This window comes from Lutjanus erythropterus, chromosome 2 (genome assembly GCF_056507025.1).
Source record: "Lutjanus erythropterus isolate fLutEry1 chromosome 2, fLutEry1.hap2, whole genome shotgun sequence".
NCBI classification, from domain to species: domain Eukaryota; kingdom Metazoa; phylum Chordata; class Actinopteri; order Lutjaniformes; family Lutjanidae; genus Lutjanus; species Lutjanus erythropterus.
Genome location: NC_139318.1, coordinates 12338925 through 12359775, shown reverse-complemented (window position 1 = coordinate 12359775; position 20851 = coordinate 12338925). Strand labels below are relative to the sequence as shown.

The 20851-nt window shown below is 41.7% G+C and overlaps 2 protein-coding genes across 5 annotated transcripts in view; both read left to right on the top strand.

The window, feature by feature from the left end:
- sulf2a (sulfatase 2a) overlaps positions 1-18082 on the top strand; it is a 46802-nt gene extending 28720 nt beyond the window's left edge. The window contains exons 3-22 of one of the 3 annotated variants that reach the window (XM_084728549.1): positions 4222-4490; positions 5265-5504; positions 5602-5753; positions 6890-7059; positions 9934-10084; positions 10343-10518; positions 10659-10787; positions 11484-11540; positions 11666-11795; positions 12781-12988; positions 13407-13695; positions 13818-13914; positions 14021-14115; positions 14732-14791; positions 14878-15044; positions 15196-15338; positions 15510-15618; positions 15710-15743; positions 16235-16288; positions 16678-18082. In XM_084728549.1, the coding sequence (XP_084584675.1) occupies positions 4292-4490; positions 5265-5504; positions 5602-5753; positions 6890-7059; positions 9934-10084; positions 10343-10518; positions 10659-10787; positions 11484-11540; positions 11666-11795; positions 12781-12988; positions 13407-13695; positions 13818-13914; positions 14021-14115; positions 14732-14791; positions 14878-15044; positions 15196-15338; positions 15510-15618; positions 15710-15743; positions 16235-16288; positions 16678-16708 (2691 nt within the window). In that variant the 5' untranslated portion in view covers positions 4222-4291 and the 3' untranslated portion in view covers positions 16709-18082. Of the gene's footprint in view, positions 1-4221; positions 4491-5234; positions 5505-5601; positions 5754-6889; positions 7060-9933; positions 10085-10342; positions 10519-10658; positions 10788-11483; positions 11541-11665; positions 11796-12780; positions 12989-13406; positions 13696-13817; positions 13915-14020; positions 14116-14731; positions 14792-14877; positions 15045-15195; positions 15339-15509; positions 15619-15709; positions 15744-16234; positions 16289-16677 lie in introns of those variants that run through there. The other 2 variants (XM_084728530.1, XM_084728539.1) reach the window with 2 other exon arrangements.
- Positions 18083-20012: 1930 nt separating this feature from the next.
- arhgap46a (Rho GTPase activating protein 46a) overlaps positions 20013-20851 on the top strand; it is a 44848-nt gene continuing 44009 nt past the window's right edge. For both annotated transcript variants that reach the window (XM_084728503.1, XM_084728495.1), the window contains exon 1: positions 20013-20169. In XM_084728503.1, the coding sequence (XP_084584629.1) occupies positions 20156-20169 (14 nt within the window). In that variant the 5' untranslated portion in view covers positions 20013-20155. The remainder of the gene's footprint in view (positions 20170-20851) is intronic.

Genomic DNA, 20851 nt, shown 5'->3' with positions numbered 1-20851 from the left:
GCCTTCTCAGGGGGCTGCAGATTGGATGAATCAGACTTTATGCCTGTTTCAAAGCCCAAGGTGTTTTATTTATAGGGAAAAAGTACATTAACGCCCCTGCGAAGTCTTTGGAAGATTTATCAAGCACCCTCTCAGCTTCCTCCCTGCCTCCCTTGAACTGTGATACTTGAAGTACAGATGTGTGCTGTTGGGCAGTGTAACGTATCTGTCTGTGGATCTGGTGTGTGTTTTCATCTCTCCACTCTTGCCACCGTCTTACCATCATGCCCGTGCTGTGACATGGCCAGCTCTGTTGTCACCGCATTTATAATTCAGTCTTCTCAATAAAAGATGGGCGGCATTAAGTTTTTATCTGGTGATGCAGTGCTGCTGTCTCTTAGAGCCTCTTTACAAGCGAATGACTGAGGAGCAAAACTTTCCGTCTCTGTTCTGACTTCCAGGCATCACTTGGCATTAGTATAACCCTAGATGATCCTTGTTCCTCAAACATGCTTTTAGAAGCTTATTCCCTATGATCTCATATTCCGCTAGCATACTCCCCAGCCCTTCCTCTCTAAGCCCCCAACCTTTAATGAGTTTTGCTGAGAGTTATATTTACTCATGTTGTCTTGTGCTTCTGTCTAAATGGCAAAAATTCCTCTTTCATTCTGGGTTGTCTGGCTGAATCAGCATTGTCGTTTCGCAGCTCACTTAGTGCAAAGAGCTGATGTGGGCAGAGCTCTGTCAGGAAACAAACTCTAAATCATCCCAGTTTACAGAAACTACATGGCTTGCCTTGCATTATGAATACATGCAAACCATAACATTGGTCATGTTGTTGGAGACTTAGAATAGCCTGCTGAAGTACGGTTGTCCACCTCTGTTTTACCACACATCCTCAAGGTATAATGGCTTCTGTCTGTTTGGACGTTATGGTTTCCTCGGCTTTTTTCTGTGTGGTTTCATGTAGCATCTGCCACCCGGAGAGATAAACAATGCGAGTAGATAAAAGAGAGAGGGAGAGAGCAAACTGGAAAGAAAAGGACTGTATGTGTCAGTTAGAGCTGATAAAAGCCTGAAAATCCAATTAGTCCTCAGTATCGGGGGAAGGGGGGAGGCCTCATGGGAGTAATGTCAGAAAATATCCACCAGTGGAGCATGTCAATAACACAACATTTACATACTTGGCTATTGATAGACCAGCATGTAAAATTGAGCTGGATGTTTTCATGTACATCAGGACTATATTTGGTTTTGCCCACGTCAGCGTTTTGAACAGATAAACAACCATGAAAGGGAAGTACTGTACCTTCCACACCACAAACCACCCTAAATGAGGAGCCAATAGCTGAGGATCATCTTAATTTGAGCACCCTGAGTGTATTCTTTATTCCCCGAAGATGTCCTGGAATCCATTTTGGCGACGGGGTATTCATCGCTGGGTAAATGTCTCTTTTTTTCTTTCTTGTGAATTTCCTCGTCACTGGCGTCTTGTTTTCATCCCATGCCAGAAGTGAGCAAGTGATGCAGGCAGGGAGAGAGCACAAGGCAGGAGCAAGGACAATTTCAAACAGCACGGCGCCCTGGGTCAGAGCTCATGTGTTCCTTCGGGGAGGAACCACATGCCCTGGGAGTAAGAAACCAGAGCAAACACAGCTGCTGCTCTAACTCTCCAGATTTATATGTGTGTGTGTGTGTGTGTGTGTGTGTGTGCATATTCCACATGCGCGTGGTGTGTAGGTGTGTGCATTTTGCGAAAAGCAAGACCACGGAGGAGGATGGAGGACATGTGTGGGTGTTTGGGAAGACCTTAATGAGCACAGTCTGGACATCAGCGTAGAGCAGAGAGGAACAGGGAGCTTTGTGTTAGACAGGAGCTCTCCCACATTCAGCTCACACTTACTTCATCTGCTGTGACTCTGCAGGGAGATAAAGAAATCTGTAATCATCTCTTCCCGTAAATGTTTTACATTTTTTTTTGCTTTTGAGGGCTTCGTACTGTCTTTGATAAGTGCATCAGCTGTGTGCGGCTGCCTGTGTGTCCGGATGTTGAGCTGTTTTCCAGTCAGGCTGTTGTTAAGGAGGACTCGCAGTCCCAGCAGAGGTTGCCTCTGTGTTGTTGTTATTGCCTTCATCTTCAAACAGGGATTGCTCTGGCCACGTGTTCCTTGCGGGCTCACAAACACACAATCCCCTACCTTACTACAACGGTGGAGCATCTCAGCAGGCACACTGGTGCTGCTGCTGCTTGTAAACTGTGTTTATGATTATTGTTACTGGGGTGTGTTGCTGCTCTGATTATGTGTCATGATAAAATAGACACAAAGGTCCAGCTTCCCTTTATTCTTCTGATTCTCATTTAATACTTAATGTATTACAAATAACAGCTCAGTGAAAAGAATGTGGATCATTTTTGCAGCTGTGTCAGTCTATATCATTATCTGTCCTTTATGCACCAATTTGAATACTTTCTTTGACAGAACATAAAGCAGATTTTTTTTTTTTAGTTTTTTAGGCAGCATTTTATGTATATTCCATCCTTTTCTTTTTTCAAATTTAATATATATGTTTTGTTTATATTTGTTTGTCTTTTTTTCTTATTTATAGTTATTTATAATTGTTAAAAATATTGGTGAAAGTTCCGTTTCACTTCCCTGATGTAGTTTCCTGACAATAAAGATGATTGCTAATTGTAAAACTACCTCCATTACATATTTTTATTTTGTCTTTAATGACCACATATGAGCAATTACTGCAACATTGGCAGATATATTTATCTGATTTTTTATTTTTTTTATTCCCTAATCTTGGCATTCTGTGGGTACAGAAAAAAATCACAGAACACTGTCTGGTTTCGCTCTGCTGTAAGCCAAATTTCAGGCAGGAAAATAAAGAATGAACTGAAAAGGTTAATAAACAGCTTTGGTACTTTTGATATTAGAATGAATAGATGCTGTATCGTTGTAAACGTGGTATTGAAAAAGTAGTGAAGTTTCGATACTTTTCAGTTCTCACAAACTTACTGTCTAATTGTATTGATCATTGTTTCATAATTACACTTGCTCAGTAGATGTTATTCAAGGATATAAAATAGTAAACACAGGTGTTACCAATTATACTAATTAAGGTCCCGCTCCATTTAGTGTAGCAGAGCCTTTCCAGTGAGCCAACATGCACAATAGCAGCAACCTGATTCTGTATGGTCTGAACGCAATAGGATCCTTATTTAGTATCATTGTTAATACCTGTGTTTACTCTAGTATTTCATGTCAGAATGGCTGCCATGAATGAATGTCTACGAAAGATATTTTAGGACAGGTCACTGCTTTATCTGCTGAGATTTAATATTCACTGAACATGTAACATCTAAATCAGTAACAATGCTCTTGTTTCAGCTGGCTTTGTTTTCTCTAAATGCTACAGTTATTATTTCTTGTACATACCACATAGTCAGGTACCGCTGCTACATGTTTGCAAGAGAGACCATGAACAGTTGCCATGGTAAACTCAGAGGGGATATACTGTTAATGAGGAAGAGTTATTAGAGAACTAATAGGATTTTAGTGTAATTTTGGTGAACCGCATGTGGAGATTAATTAAGAAAAAGCCCTATTTAACACATACTTGACTCTAATTGTTATGTTAAACTTGGCGGAATTTGTAATTCTCTGCACATCTAGAGGCAGTTTGTTTTTCTTATATTTGACACATTAATATTGCCGGCTTACATTTTCACAGGTACCTTTGTATTTCTTCTGTTCCACCCTGTGTGTTTGCTTTGTATAATTTGAAGTCAGTGTTTTCTCGAGTCTTGTTGCTCTCTTCACATTGTCATGCTGCTCATTGACCCCTGTCCTCCTCATCGTCTCTTCATCTGCCTCTCTCCTTCACCTCTGCCCCCCACACCTCTACCCATCCCACCTCCCCACATCCCTCATATCCACCCTAACCCTCTCAGGGGGAGGTGAGTCCTGAGCTGGCCCCAGGCCCAGGCCCATTAGCCCCAGCCTGGCAGCCATGTGCTCATCACCAGAGATCATTACACCCAGCCAATGACACCGCTCTAATGCATCATTAATGATTGATTAACGAGCTGAGCTCAGCCCGAACGGGTGCACTTGTACGGAAGAGCAGCCTGTAATGGCTGTGCATGGCTTGCATCTGCCATTTTTCACAGTGTTTTGTGTGAGCGCATGTGTGTGTTTTGTTCTTATCAGTCTCCCTCTGTGTCCTGTCTCTCAGGTTGAGTGAGAGAGCCGCCAACTCCTGTGTGTGAAACGAAGGACTGAGGAGGTGACTGCAGAGTAGCGTGATGGCAGGGTGGGGGCTCTCCGCCCCTCTCCCTCTTCTCCTGCTGCTTGTCCTGGCGGGGATCCTCCTCCCTGTGTCCCAGGGCTCTGGCTACCTGTCTGGATATCGCCTCAGGTCTCGCCTGCAGAGGGACCGCCACATCCGCAATGTCCGACCCAACATCATCCTCATCCTCACTGACGATCAGGACATAGAGCTGGGTAAGACATTTCCCTCCACTGATCCATTCCTGTGTGTTTGTGTTTACTGTGTGTTTGTGCATCTGTCACTCTCTGTTTGCTTTGTGTCCATGTCCCATGGGTGTGGGTATTCTTTCCATGTGTATCCAACAGCATCAGCAAGGGAAAGTCAGCCTAATGCTGCCTCTTGGCACCATAACAACTGGCCCACTCAAAGTCATGTGCTCCACTTGCCAACTCCTCCATTGCTGGCATGAAATGAGGGCGGCCTATGGCTTCCATTGTCTGGGTGCCAAACCCTGGCCATCTCCCTTCCCGCTTAAGTCCTTTAGCGGCGTATTGGACTGGAGTGGCTGCATAATGGCCTCGGTGACATCCTTTGTCCTCCTGTGATCGCTAGTGAGAAGAGACCCATTGAAAAGCAGGAATTTATGGTCAAGCATCTGTTTTCCCAAACAATCACCATCAGCCTGAAAAGCTTTTAGTACACAGGAGTCCAAATGGGTTACACTTTACCAAAAAGATTTGTTCCCTCATTTACGTTCCCCTCCTTCTTTTTCTCTTACCACATCCATAAAGGTTTTTGCTCTTTTCCCCTCTTGCCCTACATTTATATTTTTCACTCTTTACCCTCTCTGTTTTCCTCAATCTCTCACTCCTTTTTTTCTCCTCCAACTGTTTTATGTCCCCCTGCGCCCCTTTTCATTTCAATCCTTGGCCTTTGAATCTCCTCTCACCCTTCTATCCCTCTTTACAACCCCCCCATCCCCTTCTCTCTTTCTCGTTTTCTCCCAGGCTCGATGCAGGCTATGAACAAAACACGGCACATCATGGAGAAGGGCGGCACGCATTTCACCAACGCTTTCTCCACCACGCCCATGTGCTGCCCGTCACGCTCCTCCATCTTAACGGGGAAGTACGTACACAACCACCACACCTACACAAACAACGAGAACTGCTCCTCACCTTCGTGGCAGGCCCACCACGAACCACATACCTTCGCTGTACATCTGAATGACTCTGGCTACAGGACAGGTGAGTGCTGAAGGTCTGTTCCACGAATGTCAAAACAGATTAAAACAGATACATTCACAGATGCGCTGAACTTACTGCTCGCCTGTTCCTCCTTCAGCCTTCTTCGGAAAGTACCTGAATGAGTATAACGGCTCCTATGTGCCCCCTGGCTGGAGGGAGTGGGTGGCACTGGTGAAGAACTCACGCTTCTATAACTACACACTCTGCAGGAACGGTGTACGAGAAAAACACAGCAGCGACTACGCAAAGGTATTTATGCATTCCACCTGATTGATATCACACCTACCCTCACAGAATGCTTGCCTGTATGAAAACAAATCCCAAACGAGGCATTTTTTAAAATACTTTGAGTGATGTAGTTATCTCTAGCATTTAGCATGAAGTAACCATATGTTACACAAAAAATACACTGTGGCCCATAACTTGCCCCTTTCTGATCATGCTTTTTTATTTCCAACACTTATAGCTATGATATTATTAGGATATTCTCTGTTGATTCCAATCTGTCCGCTCTCTTACAGAAGGTCTTCCCTATTATTTCCTTTCAATTAGCTCAACATTCAATTCTATTTAAATGGAGGGATGTAACCCCTTTATCACATGACCAAAGGATCAAAGATGTAATGCAGAACATCAAGCTGTAAAAAATAAAATGCACCCTCAACAGCTCCATTAAGAGATCTTACAAAACCTGGAATCCATCAGTAAACCCTGTTAGTAGTTTAAATGGCCTAGAACTATGAACTCGTTCCTCTTTAGGTGTTAGAGTATGATGGAATTCAACTGGTCTGAGAGAAAACTAGACAACTGCTCCTCCTCTGGGCTCTGTGTTCAGGCTTTAGAAAGTCTTTTGCCCACGATGGGAAACTGTGGCCAATCACATGTCAGTAATAAAGTTGATTGTTGAGTCTCATTTTAAAAATGTACATTTTTGCTGACCTAGGAATGAGACTCAATAATCAAATTTCTCCAGAGTCGCTTACTGCACCTTTAAATACAATATGATACACAGATTGGTCTTTTTTATTTTTGTGATTTATCTTTTTGGATGTCATTAGTTTTGTTTTGGTTTCTTTCCAAAATTCCTTTTCTACTTGTACATATTTGTACCTTGAGATAATGAGCTGTTAATATCTTCCCTGATAACTGGAAAAAATCTCTCTAAATGTTTAGTTTGGAATTCATCACCTCTGTAATTTCTACATTTAGAACTTCATACAGTTTTTTCTATGTCTTAAATAGCAGGTGTGGGTCATTATTTAGATATAGTTGTGGTATTTGACTCACACCAGGTCAGTGATGGGGACTGACCCAGCACAGTACTGAAGGCTGCTCTGTCTGTCACTCACTGAGTGCCTGATGGACAGTGTCTGCTCACTCCACAGGACTACCTGACAGACATCATTACCAATGACAGCATCAACTACTTCCGCATGTCTAAGAGGATGTACCCTCACCGTCCTGTCATGATGGTCCTGAGCCACGTTGCTCCGCATGGACCAGAGGACTCCGCCCCGCAGTACAGCTCCGCCTTCCCCAACGCATCACAGCACATGTAAGACGATGAGTACATTCACATTATGGCTGCCAAAACCAGCCATAAAGGTTATTAAGCATTAAAGGGATAGTTTGAATAATTTGAAATGGAGTTGTATAAGGTACATATCCATAGTCAGCATATTACCTACTATAGACTGGCCTCAGCCCTCAGACTGTTGCAGGTTTTTGGATGTTCTTTAACACAACCAACAGTCTGAAGTGGAGTGGCTTTGTCCATTTAATCTGTACTGACTTGGTTCATATGGGACACAGCAGACAAACACAAGGATAATTTTTTTATACAGTTTTCACATTCTCAGCTATTTACTTGTATATGAGTCATCCACACATTCACGCTCCCTTTCATTTGACCCAGAATGACACAAATTCCATAATCTCAGCTCGATCTTATCTTCCTCTGCCTGCAGTGTGCTCTTGGCACAGCTGAGCCCTCTCCATGCACAGCCACAGTGCTTCGCTCCAGTTTATTTGGCTCATGTGTTGTTCACATTAGTGTTACCACCGTAATGAGCCTTGCTAATTTGTACCATTTTGTCAGCCGTGATCAAAGAGAGGCATGAATGATGTATGTTTAATGCATAGGTAATGAAATGATTTAGCCACACACACACACATACACACACACATTTCAGCCTTTGTCTTCCTGACCCTCAGTGCTCCTGACTGGCTGTCTAGTGCTGCTGGCTAATGGCAGACCTGCTATTGGCCTCCAGAGACACATCCAAGGCCAGTAATGAGACTGCAGTTTCTGCCCCCTCCCTCCAACCCCCTCACACCCTTCTCCTGCTTCATCTAATCCCTCCAGCATCATTAACCTGTGCCACGCAGGCTTTATACACAGAATATTCTGAAAATTCAGCCCCAGTGTCTTTGTACAAACTTTTAATTGCTCTTTCTCCATAAATTTGCTCTCCCTCGGGTGATGTTCTCTGAGAGCGCTTCTCTGGCTATTTTTCTCACTCCATCTCCCTCCGCCATTATCAACCACATGGAGAAAGAGAGGCAGTAAAAGTCCTGCATTCCTCTGGTGATAAATGCTCTCCTCACCTTGGAACCTTGCAGACACATCTTCACACTACATTAGAGTTGCTGCAGGTGGACCAAGCTGCGAGACATTAGCATTTCTTAAAGGTCCGATCGATCCGCTCTAAATGTTAAATATATTTTCTTCAAGGATCTCATTAGCTATTTAGCGGTGTTTATTCTCAAATAATTAAAGTTCCATATGGCTCAGAGTTAATTATTGATCAAAATGTGCTCACTGTGTTCAGGCCTATCGATTGCAGGGCTTTGCATTTTATATGGTTTATGTAACCTCCAGTTTAGCATTGCATAAACAGTTTTCTGGATACATCGGAAAGAAAGGATAGGAGATATCAGCAGACACAGGCAGATAATATTGCTGTGAATGCACAGCGTGGCTGTACACACATAGATTTTCTATAATCCAATTTACAGCTATAGCGTATGAAGACCACATGTATAGAGATGGAAAAAAACACTGAATTCAAATGTATGGGTGAATTACAGTGGCATATAATGGAATGAGTCCTGCGCTTTGTTATTTTTTCCTTTTATAATGTAAAAGAAGCAACAGGAATAAAATGTTAAAAGTGGAATATGTAGCATTTTTTTGTAAACACAACATTCAAAGTTGGCCCCTCCTTAAAAGAGAGTGAGAGAGAGTCATCAGGCCTTTCCATTGGCACTTCAAACTGTGCCATGCTGAATATGAATTTCCATGACCTCTTATGATGTTCTGAGCTGTGCCGAGTCTCTGGAGTAGGGTCAAAATGCACCCAACCTGTCTCCAAGTGGGTTGCAGTGAGTATAGCCAACCCGAGATGAACCCCCTTGTACTCCTAAAACAAAGGTGTGTTGCAAGACTCAACTCAGGTCTTTTTAGGATAGCAGAGAAAAAGTCTCTTTGTGTTCATCTCTCAGTACTTTGTGGCTGCTAACTCAATCTCTGTGGTTTGAAGTTTAGTTTCATGTTAACTTTGAGCCGCATATGATTCGTGTTAAGTTACGGGTAATGAAAACCCAACCTGATTTTGTTGCCACATAATAAAAGCATTTCAGTATCAAAATTTTATTGGTAAGAAGAAGTTCAGTGTTTATCCACCATTTTACAGCCACTCGACTCATGCTAACCTCATCTTCAGTTAAAAGACACATCTTCAAGCAAGTACCCTCGCTGTAATGGAGATGCAAGTCTCTGCCATGCTGGGCTGACAAGGTGAGGTAAATCGAGGCAGGCCAGGCCAGCACGTGTATGGGAAAGGGATAATATGGAGTAAGTTGAGAGAATAAGCACAGTCAACCAGTATAAAGAAGTGAATCATAAAAATAAAATGTTGTTTTCTGATTGTGTCACAGCAATTATGTTCTAAAGCACAACTGAACACACCCACACACCTGAACAGTGCCAGATTTTGTGTAAATACAGCCCAAGTGAACCTCAGCTTGTTCTGCCTGTGTGTCCATGTGTGTTTCAGTCTTTCTGCAGCTCTCATGGACAGAAGAGACAGACAGCGCAATGTCACTGTTGATCATTGTGTTTGAGTCCAGACCTCAAGACCCACACACTGTATTGGTTGGGGGCTGCACACAACTGCAAAACAGGCTAAAACCCAAAAACAACCCAAGCATAGCCAAATGTGAAAAAAAGGGAAAATACAGGCAGAAGGCAGTGTCTCTGCAGATACAGCCGCTAACACACACTTTTAGTGGCTCATTAGTGATGGTTTAGAGGAATTATTTTTATGAGTCTGTACATTTTTTTTAGGAAAATGCTGCATATTATGCTTTTTTCAATTTTTTTATGGTTTAGTTTGATGTTGTTCCATCCTGTCTCTGCCTCTTTCAGAACCCCCAGCTACAACTATGCCCCTAACCCAGACAAACACTGGATCCTACGCTACACAGGACCTATGAAGCCCGTCCACATGCAGTTCACTAACATGCTGCAGCGCAGGAGGATGCAGACCCTGCTATCTGTCGATGACAGTATGGAGAAGGTAAGTGGACCTGCAGGCAGATAGAAATATGCTTAAACAGAGAAACTTAAACACACACACACATTTCATCTGACTGTCTCAAGTCCTGAGAGATCTGTGCTTGTTCTGACTGGGACCGCATAATGTATTCACTGACACACTTGGTAAATTGTTCTATCCCTTTTCCTTGAAACTGGCACAGGAGACTTGAGCTATCAAACATGAAGTATAACTTTTCACACTGTGTGAGTGCTCAATGAATTATATCCTGCTCCATAGTTGTACAACATGTTGGTGGAGACAGGGGAACTGGACAACACCTACCTCATTTACACCTCAGACCACGGCTACCATATCGGCCAGTTTGGTCTGGTCAAAGGCAAATCCATGCCTTATGAGTTTGATATCCGTGTCCCCTTTTACATACGAGGACCTAACGTGGAGCAAGGTGCCACGTGAGTGACACAGACTGTTATTTTTCTGTTATTCATTCAATATTTTGATATATATATGCTCTGTTCCAGTATTATGTGACATTAATGACACTGTGACCAAGTTCTATGAAAAACATCTGCTTATTCTTGCTTCCCAACAGTAATCCTCATATAGTATTAAACATTGACTTGGCACCGACTCTGTTGGACATGGCTGGTGTTGATATTCCTGCAGAAATGGATGGCAAGTCTATCCTCAAGCTGCTGGATACAGACAGGCCAGTCAATAGGTGAACACACACATCCATTATTTTGCTCAGTGTCCTAGAATTCAACAGACATGTTCAAAGGATAGTTTGGATTATTTGAAGAGGGGTCATATAAGGTATTTACTGGTAGTCTGTACTGCAGATGGCTGTCAGCATGCTCCCAGTTTGGAGGAGTACTGGTGCTGGAAGCTAAACAATAAACTGCTGTGGACAGGATCAGCAAAAAACACATTTTAGCTACCTAAAAAAAATAGTATCAGTGTATGTTATATTTAGAATATTTTCACCACCTAACTTTGTCAGAAAAGGCTTTCTGATGTCAAAGTAAAGTAGTGAAAATATTCTAAATATAATGTTCCCTTAAACTTATACTGATTTTGTTGGGTAGGTTTCAGACTCCTCTGCTTCTCCACACTATAAATGTGCCAACCACCATCTGCTGTAGGTAATATATGACTTTACAATTACCTCATACAGCCCCACTTAATCCAAACTATCCCTTTAAGAATGACATTTATAATATTGCAGATTAGGCTGCTATGTGCCAAAAAGTAATTTGCCTGGATATCATAAAGTTTTACTAAGTCTTTGCTCTTGGTGTATTCTTGAACATCTTTTCAGGGCCGTACAAGAATGTCATTTGAATGTTTGTTCAGTGCAAATATCACAGAGTGGTCTGACAGGATTTTTTAAAATTTCTTTCTAATCACTTTCCAGATTCCAGTTGAACAGGAAGGGTAAAACATGGAGAGACTCTTTCCTGGTGGAGAGAGGGTATGTTTTATTGATTGACCTTTTGCAGGACATGTTCTCATTCCAGTCATTGTCTTCTGGTGACAGCAGGCTCCTTGTCTTTGGTTGGCTGAAAAAAATATTCATGTGTTTTCCTGTTCGTGCAGGAAGCCTCCACACAAGAGAGCTGATGGGAAGGAAATGGCCCAGGAGGAGAACTTCCTGCCAAAATACCAGCGGGTGAAGGACCTGTGCCAGAAAGCAGAGTACCAGACCTCCTGCCAGCAGCCAGGACAGGTACCTGACCTGCAGGAGCTAAGATGGAAACAGTATTAAAGTTTCAGGAGAAGAACAGGGAGTGTAGTTCATGCAAGGTGACAATTTGGTTGATGGATGACAATTTACTAAATATAATATGCAGTCATTGTACAAAATCTCTTTTTTAATCTGTCAAAATAAAGTGCGCTGAATAGAGTTATAAAAAGAGACCTCTGATTTTTTTTTTAAATCTAGCCAAAATAAAGACTTCTCCCCCAAGAATATTTGGCAACACTTTTTATGAAGGTCAAATCAATAATGCAGTATAAGTGAATTCATTAGACATTTATAAGTCTTTAGAAAATTCTTTATAAATGTTTAGAATCAGACATGACAATAGGTTTATAAAGAGCTATAATTGATGGACATAATGCATTAATGCAAGTTTAGCGGTCATAATGATTTGTACCTCAATGTTGAACAGTATTTGAAGATAAATCTGATTCTTGGGTTAAACAGGACATTACAACTACCCTTACTTAAGGCAGTTATGAAGACACATAGAACTCTAATGTATCATAACACATTGGGAATGCTAATTTTGTTTAAGTTTCTATGTTGAATAATGTGTTATAAACGTCATATAATTGCTAATGACCTTATGCAGTGCTGCCACTTTGTTGAAACCTCACAGAGTCATGGTATAGCAGATTATTAATGTTCATAAAACATTATTCCATTTCAGAAACTTAAATGTTATATGTTATATGTTCGAGTTGTTATGAATGTGCATGTAATGCATTAGAGACCTTAATAGAGAGTGTTCCCAAATATTTTAATACTGTTGATGAGGAATATTTCTTGCATTCTAAGAGTTCTACCAAATATCTTTAGAGGTCTGTGTTGGGCTAATTTGAGCATAATGCCACAAAGAACATTTAAAATCAATAAGTGGTTTTTATTCATCAAAAAAATAATGATTTTTAGGGCCAACATCATGAAGTTGCCTTCTGCCTCTTTTCAGAAGTGGCAGTGTGTTGAGGACCCGACTGGCAAGCTGAGGCTGTATAAGTGCAAGGGTATGGCAAGCCTCTATGCCCCACGTATGCAGGCTCTGATGGCCAGCGGTGCCTCTCAGCTGTCTCCCATGTCCAACTCCGACAGCTGCAACTGTGGCAATGTGGGCTTCAAAACATCCGTCCTGAAGAGGAAGAGACTGCTAACCAAGAAGAGTAAGTTCCTCACATTGTCACTCACATGTGCCACTGTTCTGGTAGTTATTAATAGATGTGATTGTGTTCAGAAAAGACACTTGTGCTTTACTTTGAAATGTCCTTGCAGTAGCCTACAAAGCCTTGCCAAACAGGGCCATTAATCTCATGCTAAAATAACCAGCTTTTGAAGTTTTCATGGGTTGAGGAGGGTGTGTCTGTGCTGCCATCAAGTGGTGGACTAGTACATGACAAGTGAGTCTTTAATCAAAGAGCCTTGAAAGAAACGGATACAAAAGTTTGTAAATATTTCAAAGGATATGACACTAATTGCATGGAAGGTTTTTCATATCTTTTTTTTGTCACATGCTGTTTTTCACTTATCACAGATCTTGATCTTCAGTATCAAAAACACATTCCTCTTTTTAATCTTATTCAGGTTCCTCTGTCTCGTCTTATTCAGAGATGAAATCTAGTAAGACTGTCTCTAGGAAGCGCTGGGCCCGTTCTGTATCATTTGAGCTGGATGGAGACCTATATGCCGTAGACCTGGAAGAGGGGTACCGGCCCTTGGGCTCCAAAAACAGCAGCAGCAGCTGGGCTAGAGACAGGAGGAGAGGAGCAGCGAATGAGGAGGACACTGAAGAGTTCAGCGGCATGGGGGTCACAGCCAAACCCACCAGCAGCAAAAAACTCACACCACCTGCCGCTCTTAAAGTCACCTACAGGTGCTGCAGCACACATCTGTCTTCATTAGTGGGATAAAAGAGAGAATTAAAATGTAAGGAAACAAATTAGACTTCATATGCATGATTTTTAGTGGCACCATTATGTTTTGTGTATCGTGCAGGTGCTCTATTCTTATGAATGACACAGTAAAGTGTGATGGAGGCCTCTACAAATCTCTCCAAGCATGGAAAGACCACAAACTGCACATCGAGCATGAGGTACTGCTGTTTAATCCGGCCTATAAAACTCATTTCACAGGTTGTTAGGTCACCCTTGGTGTATAATGAGCTTGGTGTGACTGTGTGTTTGTCCCCGTGTGTTTAGATTGAAACCTTGCAGACCAAAATCAAGAACCTCCGTGAGGTCAAAGGTCACCTGAAGAAAGTGCGGCCAGAGGAATGTCACTGTGACACTCCCAGGTGAGATTACATCTGAACCACACTAGGCGCTTTGCATTTTTTAAGAGGATCTTCACCCTCGATGAGACGAGGAGCAAGGAGAGAGGAGGCTTCTGGAGGAGCTTAGAGCGAGAAAACAGGTGTTTCCTACGTGGAAATCTTTTATCCAGAGAATATATGTGCTGATGTGCATACTTTTTTGTATTGTGTATAGGGATCCAATAGTATAATAGCACACAGTTACATAGTGAGATACACTATAATAAATCTAACAGATTAGAATGAACAGGATCATTTAATAGTAAATCGTTTGCTTTTTGTTTTTTATTTTACAGTACAGGTCACTTTGACACATTCTTCCCCAGCTCTATGCTGAATTATTGTGCAGATGCCTAAAAAGAAGCCTAAGAAATCATAAAAAATAAATGTGGACAGTCGTACCAGTTGGTTTGACAGATATAGCAGGATGTCATAAATATCTGACTGACGCTCTGCAACCACATATCTATGGACCTCCCATCCTCACTGGGAAGACAGAGAAGTGAGGAAATGCATTAGTATAATAAAAAGCACCCACTGTCACCTGCATATTGTTCTAATTATTACATAATGTGACAATTGTTTCTTGTTTTTACAGTTATCTCCTCAAGAATAAAGAGGCTTTCAGGCTCAATGCACAGCGCATGCTCTCACTCAGGTAAAAGTTGACATCGACAATGAATAAATTGTTTTTTTATTTCCTCTTGCAGTCTCACTGAACTGAACCTGTTCTGTTCTCATCAGAGTGCCATCGAAGCAGAAGAGTCAGTGGCTGCAGAAGGAGCAGAAGCGCAGAAAGAAACTGCGTAAATTCCTCAAGAGGCTCCAGAACAACGACACCTGCAGCATGCCCGGCCTCACCTGCTTCACCCATGACAACCATCACTGGCAGACTGCCCCCTTCTGGACAAGTGAGGAAATAACATATGAATATTGTTTGTGGAACTGTTAGATATTTTCCACAGCAGGTAGGGTGAAAATAAACTGTTGGAACATTGCTGTATTATCTCTTGTTTTCCACACTCACCCCTCCCTTCCTCACCCCCTCCCTCCTTCCCTCAGTGGGTCCATTCTGTGCATGCACCAGTGCCAACAACAACACGTATTGGTGCCTGAGGACCATCAATGACACGCACAACTTCCTGTTCTGTGAATTTGCTACCGGTTTCCTGGAGTATTTTGACCTCAACACCGACCCATACCAGGTATTTCATTTGTTAGATACATACTGCACTTTATGACAGACGCCAAAATAAAATACTCCCACAACATGATTCGTTAAACATTCCTGTGAGCACAGGGGGTACAGATTTTCCTATGTTTTCCAGAGAGTTTCCAAAGCCCTTGCTGACATTTTGTCCTTATTATTCTTGTAGCTGATAAATGCTGTCAGCACCCTCGACCGCAATGCTCTGAATTCAATGCATCAACAGCTCATGGACTTGCGGGGCTGCAAGGGACATAAGCAATGCAACCCAGAGAAGGGTGAGTAGAAAGCCTTTAAGGCAAACATGATTGATTATAGTGTCTCCGGTAGATTCAGACTGAGACTAATGTTACCTCCACTTCCTTTTAGGAGGAAAAGAGCGAAACTACTTCAGTGAATACAGGTATTTTCTTCCTCCTCTTACAGCACAGTTGATTACTTTTACAAACAGTACAGATGGAATTCATGTTATAATCTGAACTCTGAGAGGTTACAGCCTCCCTAGTGGGTCTTTGGCTATGTTTCTTCATCATCTGAGGAGTCAAGAAAATAAAATACAGTTGTGCGGAAATTGAACCTCTTCAAACTGCCATGGTTCTTTACTGTTGTGATCAAAGCCTTTTTAGCATGCAGAAGCAGAAGCCAAAGAGGGACCAAATACAAGCCTGCTTTTCAGCTTCTGCTGTTCCCTTCTTGTAATGAAGTCTAATTGCTTGTCTCTGCGGTGCGTGTGGGGGTGTATGTGTGTGTGCTTGCCTGTGTGTGGGTGTGCGCACGCATGTATGTGTGTGTACCTGTGTGCGCGTGTGTGTTTTCTGTGTATATACCTGTGTGTGTCTGTCTCCATGCACGTGCATTTGCCCTGCGCGTGAATACGTGCTGTGCATGCTTCAGGCCAGTTCATCGTCGAAAGAGGCCAAAAGTGAAGAAGCCTTCCTCCAAATCGCTGTGAGTTTGTCATAACCCATCTGTTCCTGTGTAGTCAGCCAAGCTCTACTCCTGTCTCCATCCAGATTTTTTTCTCAGCTTGGTCAGATGACCCAGCAGCATGTGTCCCCCTCCTCTCCTATTTACTGTAATTCTGTCCTCCTGTACTTACAGTAATTCTCATTTACCTGCATTGCAAAGCTGCACCATCTTCTTTTTCATTCACAAAATTCGGTAAAGCAATGCAGATGTGACATTGTCTCGTAATTTTGTGTTCTCAGTCCTGTTATTGTCATTTCTTACTTTTCCTCGCAGTGTTGCTAGGAACAGACCACAACTGGAGCCATGGTTTCCAGTGAATGCCTCTAGTGGCACATTTAACTCACAGTATATTTGTTTCCCCTGCACAGAGGGCAGATTTGGGAAGGCTGGGTTGGTTAACCACCTGCATCGCACAACTTACCACATCAGCCTCCTCCAGCACAGGAAGGAGAAGGGGGGGAGCACAGGCAAACCCAAGGACCTTGACCACACTTCGATGGACCATAACCTGAGATACAACTTTACTCTAATCTGGGTTTTCATTCTGGAGAGAGCTGCTCTTCATGACTCTCACCCAGCCAGAGGAGACGCTGAGACTGAGAGGAAGCTTAAAGACTCTCCAACTTCGCACACATTTCATTCTCATTTCCATCTTCTGTTACCCCTCAGCTGCCAGGACCATTAACATCCACAGGATGCTGTGAATCAGGTGGGACCATTTGGTGTCCACAAGCCATTCAGTCTAACAGTACTGCTTGTACATAATATACTGTATATCAGCTTTAATCAGCTTTCTTTCATGTCACATGAGACTGGGCGGAAACATGATGAGTTACATGTCACCTCTGCTGCTACATAATGATGTCATGGCCTCATGATGTCTCTGTGGCACATGCTGATTAGATAAATCATTAGTGCTTGGAGTAACAACAAGACACATTTTCTTTCTCTGCACCGACGTGTCTGCACATGGAAGCGGTATGGACTTTTAAATGACCAACGGTAACAAACTTTTTGCCATAATATTCTTTTGTATTATAGTTGATCTTAACGCTGATGAATGTCCTTTATGAAGCATCATCTTCCTCAAAGCTGTGAGACGTGAGGTGACAAGAGATCGCCTGCCTTGATCTGACCCCATCCAGTGTCCGCCACACTTTGAACAGGCCTACACTAACCACTATCTCACAACGATACAACCCAAACCTCCAGAACATTTGACCGCTGGCAGAATAATGCCTCATTAGTGAATGCCATTTTACTTTTTTGTATTGTCAGTACCACACTGTAGAAGTATCCAAATAGTTTGTTCAGCTTGCTATACATGGTGCTACAGGATAACAATACAGAAGTAAAATCTTGCTGTACAGTACAGTATGTATTTGAATGTATGTTGTGCAATTAATATAAATGTTTACAATATTTTTTATAATACTGAAGAGGCAGACCTCATTGTATGATATGAGTTGACAAAATGAACTTATAGGGAGAAATGTAGCTTCAGAAATTTCCTTGCCCGCGATTTGTATGTTTGTCCTTTCCTTATTTACATCGGAAAAGCACTTAAAGGGTTCACTGTGAACAGATGCGCCATGTACAATTAATGGATATATAGTTTACTCTGTGCCAGAGGAACAACACAACAGTGTAATACTTATTGATGTGAATTTCTTGCTACCTGCCTTTGTTAGCTTCTTTGATTTTTTTTAGCAAATATTTCCATAGACTTGAGTGCTGATAGTTATTGTGAATAAAGTGTTGTTTGACCATAAATATGACCTGACTTGTTCTTTTTAAATTCTGGATAACACTTTATTTTAAGGAATGTGTATAAGACTGTCTTAACCATGTCATGACACCTGCCATGAGCACGAAGAAGTCTTTATGAATGTTTATGACTGTCATTAATTGTCATTTAGTCAATTATGTAATTTTCAATGCAAAGTTGCCATTATTTGAGATGTCTCTGTCATGACAACTTGACATTATCAAACTCAAATAAAATGTTTAGATTTATGTTTTAACATGACATGAAATTGTTTTATGTGGTATGTTTTGACACTTCCCATTATGAGACCATTTTAAGTGTGTCTGGAATCCTTTCCTTGATCTCATTTAATGTGGTACATTTTGGACTCATCATAAAGATGTCATTAAATGTTATAAGGCAAGTTTGAGGATGGAAGTCCAAACATGATTTAGTTTAAAGGTGACTGAGAGACAGCGATAAGCTAGTTCAGTTGTCGCCAAAACAGGGTAACTGCTCTCCGCTGTTAACTGTAGCTGGTTAGCTAGTTAGCTTGGTTAGCTCTGGAGCTAGCTGCCTAATTAGCTGACTCAACCCTGGGGCCCCAGGAGTCAAACCCAGCAAGACAGCCAGCATCAAAACCAACCTTAAGTCTGATAATGTCAAGTTCGAGTCAAGTTGTCATGACAGAGACATTTTTGTCTTGGTTAACGTCATTGTGGTCATAACAAAGGTCATCTCAAACAATGTCCACTATGCATTACAAATGACATAATTGACTGAATGACACTTAATGACAACAAAATGTTCATGACAGGTGATTATGACAGTGTAATGACAGTCTTATGCACACCCCTTCAAATACAGTGTTGCCAAATGCCAAAAAGACAATGAAAATGGAAAATTCTGAAAATTACATACGAGGAGATTAAACATGACCTTATCCTGAAATTGCAGGCTGTTTGTGTTCCTGTCCAGCAGATGTCTCCCTCTGCTTGTCCACGGGCAGGGTTTACATTCAGTGCACAACAATTACAACAGTGGAAATACAGCCAGTTGCGGTCATAAAAAGAGACAGAGTCCTGAGCATCCTGATTGGCTGAGTCAGGTGAGAGTACCTTGTAAAATGAGCCTATCACATACCTTATAAAAGATATTCAAATATGAATCCAGTCATCAAAAAATATCTCATGCCGGTGTGTCGCTTAGCAACCGCAGTATCCTGCCACTTTTGAGATGTGGGTTTAGCATTTGGCTAACATCCGAGTTAAAAATCTGGTTTTAGTTAGGTTAGCTAACTAAATAGCACATATTTTAAATACTCCATTAAAAAACAATAGGGGTTCTGTCTTTTGTAACCACCATGATGAATAAAGTGAAAACAAACTGTCAAAACAAGTTTATGCAGTTATTTTCTTTTCACAGAAAAAATGATGTTGTAAAATGTGTTATTGCTGTTGTTTTTGTTGTTGTTGTTATCATTATTATTTTAATTCAAAGAGGCTTTATTGGCATGACCATAACAAAGTACAACATTGCCAAAATTATTATTATTATTATTATTATTATTATTATTATTATTATTATTATTATTACTATGTTAATTCTCACACTTGCCTTGGCTGTTTCCTATGCCAGTAAAGCGCTTTTGAATTGAATTTGAAACTGAACTGAATCTGGTAGCATATAAGTTGTTTCTCATGCTCTAACTAGAGGAACGTTGGCAGACATTTTTTACTGTTCCCTCAAAGCATGATGGTCACACAAGTTTAACATTTTATCATTCTCGCTTTGTTCGGCCAGCTGAGCCACTGAATGTTTAGCTTATGGTTTGGTCTCTAGTGTAGGGGACAGAGCAGCAGAGGGTGGGGGTGTGGTGGTGGTGGAGAGAGGGTGGGGGGTGCAGACTGGGTGACCCCCATCCCAACCTATGACTCACGTGCGGAGGCGGAGACTCCATATCGGATTCACCACCGGAGAACCGTCCCGTGTTCGCTCCACACAGACCGCTCTGTTCAAGACGAAAACTAACCTTCAGCCCGACACCGGCTAAAACATCGTTTTCCTTTTGTTTACGTCGTCTTTACAATGTGAAGAAAATGGCCGGGACAAGGTGAGTTAACTCCGAATTTCATTCGTAAGTGATACGAACTTAACCTGAGAAAGTTTTGGAGCTAAAGCCTGGTCGCCTCGCTCTCACCCCGCCGCCGACAGCTCTGTGAGGGGGCAGCCAACAGTGAACAGGACCACGCCACTCAATGGATAGTTACAATGTTTTACTACTTTAAACGGTTTGTTAGTAGTTTTAAAGCTTTTAATGTGAGCCAGCGTTTGTGGAAATAGAGCAATTAATTTAGGTAACTGCGTAACTCAATGTGAGGAGAGTAAGTGAAACTAAATTTAAATTCTAACCTTGTTTTTTTAGTGGTTTTATTTTACTGCTCGTAACGTTGGGTTGTTTTAAACAGTTTTACTGTTTCAGAAGTTGCACATAGCTTGAGAAACTAGAGAGAAGTTTGATGTTAAATTTCACCCCTATAATATTAATGCAGGGGTAGAGTTGAAACGGTGGTTTTCAAACTGGGGTCCGGGGGCCAACAGGGGTCCTCAGCAAACTTTTATTACAGTTTTTTGGAAGTTGGAACCATAAGGGAAGAAGGGTTGGCGCTTTTGATTGATTGTAATTCAGACATATGAGTTTGATCATAGATTGACATTGAGGACTTTATTGCCTTCAAAGCTAAAAAAAAAAAAAAATACTCAGGGGATAAGAAAAAGTTCTCTCAAATTGGTCT